Source organism: Crocodylus siamensis, chromosome 10, assembly GCF_052110815.1.
Source record: "Crocodylus siamensis isolate JL-2025a chromosome 10, ASM5211081v1, whole genome shotgun sequence".
Classification (NCBI taxonomy): Eukaryota; Metazoa; Chordata; order Crocodylia; family Crocodylidae; genus Crocodylus; species Crocodylus siamensis.
The window spans coordinates 12,683,546-12,690,620 of NC_143404.1; the positions used below are offsets into that span (position 1 = coordinate 12,683,546).

Below are 7,075 nucleotides of genomic sequence, written 5' to 3' on the forward strand. Positions count from 1 at the left end.
AGTACTGCGTGCAATTCTGGGCGCCGCACTTCAAGAAGGATGCGGATAACCTGGAGAGGGTCCAGAGAAGGGCCACTCGTATGGTTAAGGGCCTGCAGGCCAAGCCCTATGAGGAGAGATTAGAGAAACTGGACCTTTTCAGCCTCCGCAAGAGAAGGTTGAGAGGCGACCTGGTGGCTGCCTATAAGTTCGTCAGGGGGGCACAGAAGAGAATTGGTGAGTATTTATTCACCAAGGCGCCCCCGGGGGTTACAAGAAATAATGGCCACAAGCTAGAAGAGAGCAGATTTAGATTGGATATTAGGAGGAACTTCTTCACAGTTTGAGTGGCCAAGGTCTGGAACGGGCTCCCAAGGGAGGTGGTGCTCTCCCCTACCCTGGGGGTATTCAGGAGAAGGTTGGATGTGTATCTAGCTGGGGTAATGTAGGCCCAGCACTCTTTCCTGCTTATGCAGGGGGTCAGACTCGATGATCTATTGAGGTCCCTTCCGACCCTAGCATCTATGAATCTATGAATCTATGAATATCCCTACAAGGGGTCCCTAGCCCCTGTTCTGGATGCTGGGTACTGGCTACTAAACACAAGTAACAGATAAAGACGTGGCTTATCAAGCCAGCAAAAAGACAAACAAAATGTTAGGGCTCATTAAGAAGGGAATTGTAAACAAAACGGAAAGCGTCACCACATCCCTTCATAAACCCACAGTGCGTCCACTCATTAAATATGGTGCCCAGTTCTGGTCCCCACTCCTCAGAAAGGATGTGGGACGACTACAGACAATCCAGAGAAGGGCAACCAGGTTGACTGGTGCTATGGAGGGGCTTCCGCATGAGGAGAGACTAAAGAGGCCAGGTCCATTCAGTTCATAGATTCATCCATGTCGGGCTGGAAGGGAACTCACGAGATGCAACCCCCTGCGCTTGGGCAGGAAAGACGGCTGGGGTCAGACCCCGGCAAGGTGGGCAACCAGACTTTTTTTAGAGCTCCATGAGAGGGGACACAAGAAGGAGTTACAGAGTACGTAAAGGGGAAGAAAAGGTCAATAGAGATTTATAATTTAGTATATTTACTCCCTCTCACAATACAAGAACTAGGGGATGCAATGTGAAGTGAGGAGGTCTGAATTTAAAACTAACAAAGGAAGCTCTTTTTCATGCTGTGCTTCATTAAAGCGAGGGGCTCGCTGCCAGCGCAGCCACATTCATCGAGGCGCAGGGTGGCCATCATGGAGGACAGTCCAGTTGTCATGTGTCCTCTATTGATATGAAACCGGGTGCCTTTATGTTCTCTGTTTTTGTCTTGAAGAGAAAAATAGAGGACATAAAGGCATCGGGTTTTGTATCCAGAAGTGACCCGAGCAGGGTGTGGGGCTTGGGGCAAATCAGGCTGTTTGGCAGTGGAGGGGGTGTGCCAAGCAGCCAGACGTGAAGCCGGTGGCAGCATGGAGTCACTGCAACTGCTCTGCCCGCTCCGTGGGGCCCCCCAAAGCGTGGGGCATGAACTGGTCACCCCAAGTCACTTCCCCCCCTCCCCCCAGGGATGGCCCTGTTTGTATCAGAGACAGAGTAGCACAAAACCAGAACGTCCTCTATGACGGCCACCCCAGCTGGGCGCTGTCTTGGGGGAAAGGGGCATCGGCAGCTCGTGAGCCGGGCAGCGAGGGTACGGCCTCTGCCTGGACCTTCAATACCTGGCAGGGGAAACGCCGTCTATCTGGGTCCGCGAAGGCAGTTTCCCTGAAGTGCTCCTGGGGACAACCGTTCTTCTGGTGTGGTTTAGTACTCACAGAGGTGTTGGGGCTTAAAGCCCACTTTATGGAAATGGGAGGAGAGGTCATTGCGGGACCCCTGGCACAGCTTTACAAGCACTCGTGGTGCTCTGGTGTGGTGCCAGAGGACTGGAAATGGGCCAACGTGGTCCCCATTTTCAAAAAAGGGAGGAAGGAGGACCCAGGGAACTATAGGCCCCTTAGTCTTACCTTGATCCTGGGGAAGCTTTTTGAGAGAATTATCCTGGCCCTTGTCTGCAAGGGGCCAGCAGAGAGATTGTGCTTAGGGACATCTACCATGGATTCATTAGAGGCAGGTCCTGTCAGACCAACCTGGCAGCCTTCTATGACCAGGTCACCAACTCCTTAGATGCAGGGGTAGCAGTGGACGTAGTCCTTCTGGACTTTCGGAAGGCCTTCGACACTGTCTCTCACCCCGTTCTCATTAAACAACTAGGAGACTGTGGCATCGACACCTGCACACTCAGACGTGTCCCCGACTGGCTGGAGAGCCGCACCCAGAGAGTGGTGGTGGAGGGGTCATTTTCGACCCGGAGCGATGTGGGCAGGGGGTCCCAGGGCTCGGTCCTCGGGCCCGCACTGTTCAACATCTTCATCAGTGACTTGGACGAGGGGGTAAAAAGCACCTGTTCAAATTTGCTGATGACACTAAGATGCGTGGGGACGTGGGCACGCTAGAAGGAAGGACTAGGCTGCAATCGGACCTGGACAGGTTACAGGGGTGGGCAGATGGGGACAGGATGGGATTCAACACCGACAAGTGCAAGGTGCTGCACCTGGGGAGGAAGAACCAGCAGCATGCCTACAGGCTGGGGAACTCCCCTCTCTCAGTGCAGAGGCAGAAAAGGATCTTGGAGTCATCACTGATGCCAAGATGAACATGGGCCGGCAGTGTGGGGAGGCAGTCAGGAAGGCCAACCGTACCTTGTCATGCATCCACAGATGCATCTCGAGCAGGTCCAGGGATGTGGACCCCTCTATGCGACACTGGTCAGGCCGCTGCTGGAGTACTGCGTCCGGTTCTGGGCGCCGCACTTCAGGAGGGATGTGGACAGCATGGAGAGGGTCCAGAGGAGGCCGCCCGCATGATCGGGGGCAGCAGGGCAGACCCTACGAGGAGAGGCTACAGGACCTGAACCTGTTCAGCCTCCACAAGAGAAGGCTGAGGGGGGATCTAGTGGCCTGTTACAAACTAGTCAGGGGGGACCAGCAGGCACTGTGGGAGTCCCTGTTCCCCTGAGCACCGCCAGGACTGACCAGGAATAACGGTCACAAGCTGGCAGAGGGCAGATTCAGACAAGACATCAGGAGGCACGACTTCATGGTCAGGGCAGCTAGGATCTGGAACCAGCTTCCAAGAGAAGTGGTGCAGGCTCCTGCCCCGGGGGTGTTTAAGAGGAGGTTAGATGTACACCTCCCCGGGGCCGTCTGACCCCAGTACTCTTTCCTGCCGTGGCAGGGGTGGGAGTCGATGATCTGCTCGGGTCCCTTCCGACCCGACCAGCTACGAGGCCCCTCCCTAGCTTGCTCCTGCCCCGTATAGCTGAGGGCGGGTGAAACTGAGGATGCCCACCAAGTCCCCAGGGAAACCCCGCAGGCGGGTGGGGGTGGAGGTGTTTGCCGGTGGCGGATTTGGCTCGGACCGCGGACCATTTCTTCTTTGTCGAAAAGGAGGGCAGGGCGGGGGCCCGGCGACAGCCGCCGCGTCCCGCGGGGGTGTTGCGGGGCGGCGCCGCGCGGCTCCTCCCCGCCGAGGGGGCGCACGCGGCAGACCCGGCGGCGGCGGCGGCGGCGGCGGCGGCGGCGGGATGAGCGCGGAGCGCCCCGCGCGGCGCGCGCTGCCCGGCCCGGCGGCGGCGGCGGGGGCGCGGGGCGCGGCGGTGCCGCTGGAGCCGGCGGAGCACGAGTGGCTGGTGCGGGCGGCGGCGGGGCGCTGGAGCGCGCGGCTGCACGGGCTGCTGCTGTCGCGGGCCGGGCTGGCGGCGCAGCGGGACTTCATGTCGGGCTTCACGGCGCTGCACTGGGCCGCCAAGACGGGCGACTGCGACATGGCGGCGCGGCTGCTGGCCGGCGGGGCCGCGGCCGTGGACGCCCGCTCGCACGGCGGCTACACGCCGCTGCACATCGCCGCGCTGCACGGCCGCCACGAGCTGGCCGCCGCGCTGGTCCGCACGCACCGCGCCCGCGTGCACCTGCGCGACCACAGCGGCCGGCAGCCGCACCACTACCTGCGGCCCGGCGCGCCGCTCGCGCTGCGCCTGCTGCTGGCCGACCCGGCGGCGCGCCCGCCCGCCCCGGCGCCGCTCGCCGCCTCCGTCCTGGGCTCCGCCACCACCTTCCTGGCGCTGGGCGTGCTGTCCGACGACGCCGCCTTCGCCGACCTGGCCCGCGGGCTCCGCAGCGCCCGCCCGCCCGCCGCCGCCGCCAAGAAGGGCAAGAGCCGCGGGGCGCTGCCGGCCTCCTCCTCCCTGGACGCCGGCGGGGGGCGCGAGGAGGCGGCGGCGCGGCGCCGGCCCGTGTCCGAGCTCTTCTTCGGCCACTAGCGCCCCGGCGGGAGCCGCGCGCTGGCAGCGGGGCTCAAGTCGGCTGGAAAGGAAAGAGAAGCTCTTTCTTTCCTTGTTTTATGAGCCTTCCAGTTATTTTGGTAACGGATCATGAAGAGAAGCCTCTGTTTTTAAGGAAAATACCCCCAGATTCTCTCTATATTTAACACGCTAACTTTTTTTTACCAAAAAAAAAAAAAAAAAAATCTCTCTGGTAGAAAGTCTAGACTGTCCCGGTTGTCCTGCAAATGATTTCATTATACGTGAAATGGAAAAACCGGTGCGGAAAGCAGCCTTAGCCTACCAAAACACTATACATAACCTGTCTACCTCGGTTTAAACGCTACATTGGCGTTGTTCGCGTCGGTGTTTCTGAGCAGACGGGACCTGCCACCCATCTGGACACTGCTGTGAACTTCTGAATTAAGGAACGATGCGTTCATGTGCAAGAGAGCCAGGCGCAAAACTTTCTAAACGCTTTGCTGAAGTTAAAAACTTACAAGCGTAGGGGGACTTTTCTCAGAGAGCAGCTGTTTATATGTGGATAGCCAACGGGAGAAGAAAAAGTGTAGTCAGCGATCTTTGTTGTTTGTCCCATTTACCTTAAGTTTTGTGTTTTGACGTATTTACAAGCAGGAGATATAAAATCAGGGTTGAATGCTGTGTTTGGTGTTTCCTAGCAGACTGCCTGCATGGCCCCTGTGAAAGCAACCTGTATCTCGACAACGTGACTTGCCGACCTAACGCTTGGTTTTCCCTTTCCTCTCCCTGTCTCTGTTCAGACCGCGCTGCACATAGTTCCAAAGAGCATGCGAATTCTGGATGGATTGCCATATATTTCTCAATACATTGATGTATTTATTTTGATCAAAAGTACAACAAACCTCCCTCAAATTCCTTAGTCTGACTGGTTCTTTGTGGAGAAGCATGCAGTCTGACCGGGTTGCGTTGTGTATTGTAAACCTAGGGGAGCCATCAGGCTTCTCGGGAGCTCCTTTCTCTTCAGCCGATGCATTTGCGTGGTGCTCTTTCCTCATAAGATCTCAGCGCTCTTTGCTCACGTAGGTGAACGTGATCCCATGCTCGGTATAGGAGGCTGCATGGCTCAGCCTTGACCTTGCTGGAAAGCTGCTGAATTACACCAGCGAGGAGATGGCCCAATGCAAGGCAGCATGAGCGGCCACGCTGGGAAGCAGAATCCAGGTCTGCTGACTCCTGTGGCCAGTCTGCTAGGACCATAATACTTTTTCTCTTTAAACAGCTCCCATCTTTAAAAAGCCACCAGGTGATTCAGGTCCAGAGGACAAAGCTAGTACTTATGCTGCATCTGTTCTGCTCGTTAAATCCCCTTTAGATGTTCAGGTTTCTGCAGTGAAACGTTATCTCCCTGCTTTGAAATTCCTTTTAGGTTGGTGGTTTTGGAAGGTTTTGGGTTCAGCCTCAGTTTAAACCTAATGCTTCCTCGTTCTGGCTGCAGAACAGGCTTCTTTGAAATAGTCTGGTGAGTACGCAGGTGGAAAGAGGACTCTCCCTCCCCCTTTTCATATCTCCTTTTGTTTGTCATGTAAAACATGCCGCAGGCTATGCTTATCCCGGTCGTAAGTTGATTTCAGGGAGAGGTTTGACCCTGCTTCTCTCAGATGGTTTGTTGTGGATGGCCCCAGTTCCATGCTGAAATGATTTGGACGAGCAAATGAATTGGGAGGTCTTTAACAGGACACAGGTCTTTAAGAGGAGATTGGACAAACACTCGAGTGGGGTCGTCTGAGCCCAGCGCTCCTTCCTGCCGAGGGCAGGGGGTCGGACTCGATGATCTACGTTCCCTTCCAACCCTAGAAATCTATGAAATGGTAATGAGAAACTGCCTCACTATTTCTAAATTTAGAGGCGGTAAGGTAAGGGGGAAAAAAACTTGCCTCGCTGCTCTGTGATCGTGAGCGTCAACTGATGTGGCAGGCACTAACCTTGACACAGTGCAAAGGCAGATCAAATCCTCTCAGTGCAGCAGAAGAAAAGCCCAAGGCAATTATAAAAAAGCTCAGCAGGATCTCTTCCCAAAGATGTATTTGTGGATCTCTTGACAGTAAAGGTTTTGTTCTGTTCTTTCAGCCCTAATGGGCAGACACATATTACAAAGCTTGAGCAAAGTGAGGGCACTTCAGCTAGTAAATACGCTGTGCTGCTACGTTCCTGAGAACAGTATCCAGCATGACTCAGCCTCCTCTCATCCTGAGGCTTGTTCATCAAATATGGATATACGCTCAATACATATTCATAATGTAGGTCTGAATCTTCAGTACTATTTTTGAGAAACTACTTAAATGTTCTTCTGCAGGGGGAAAAAGGCATGCATACAGTAGGCGTTTCTGAGTACAATACAGCACGACTATCTTTACCACAGGAAAGACTTGTATTTTCACATCAACACAGCTCTCAATGTAAAATCCAGTGGAGGCACTTTTTATTTTGATCAGGCTAACAGAGGTAAATATTGCATTAAAAGAAATTGCAGGGAAGACAAAACCAGTACATCTTTACTATGAATGGTTGGGACCGTGCTCTGAGGTATGTTAGAGACCTCGCAAAGCAAACACTGCGGAGTTCAGTGTATATACGCTAGATGGGTGAAGCTGCCCATCAACAGGTTCACTTACAGTGACTCACTTGATCTCTTAGTGGACAGATTAAGAAACGTGTTATTTATACAAGCTATTTCCCACTGCTGTCTGCCTTTCTAGATGT

At 54.9% G+C, this 7,075-nt stretch overlaps 1 protein-coding gene across 1 annotated transcript; it reads left to right on the forward strand.

The window, feature by feature from the left end:
- The first annotated feature begins 3,355 nt into the window (after positions 1–3,355).
- On the forward strand, positions 3,356–5,221 carry SOWAHA (sosondowah ankyrin repeat domain family member A). Its single transcript, XM_090020478.1, has one exon. The coding sequence runs from the start codon at positions 3,356–3,358 to the stop codon at positions 4,331–4,333; it is 978 nt and encodes a 325-aa protein (XP_089876604.1). The 3' UTR covers positions 4,334–5,221.
- Positions 5,222–7,075: the final 1,854 nt, after the last annotated feature.

Bases quoted from the DNA above. Each gene is read 5' to 3' on its own strand.
- SOWAHA (XM_090020478.1), top strand. From the start codon at position 3,356: ATGCCCACCAAGTCCCCAGGGAAACCCCGCAGGCGGGTGGGGGTGGAG.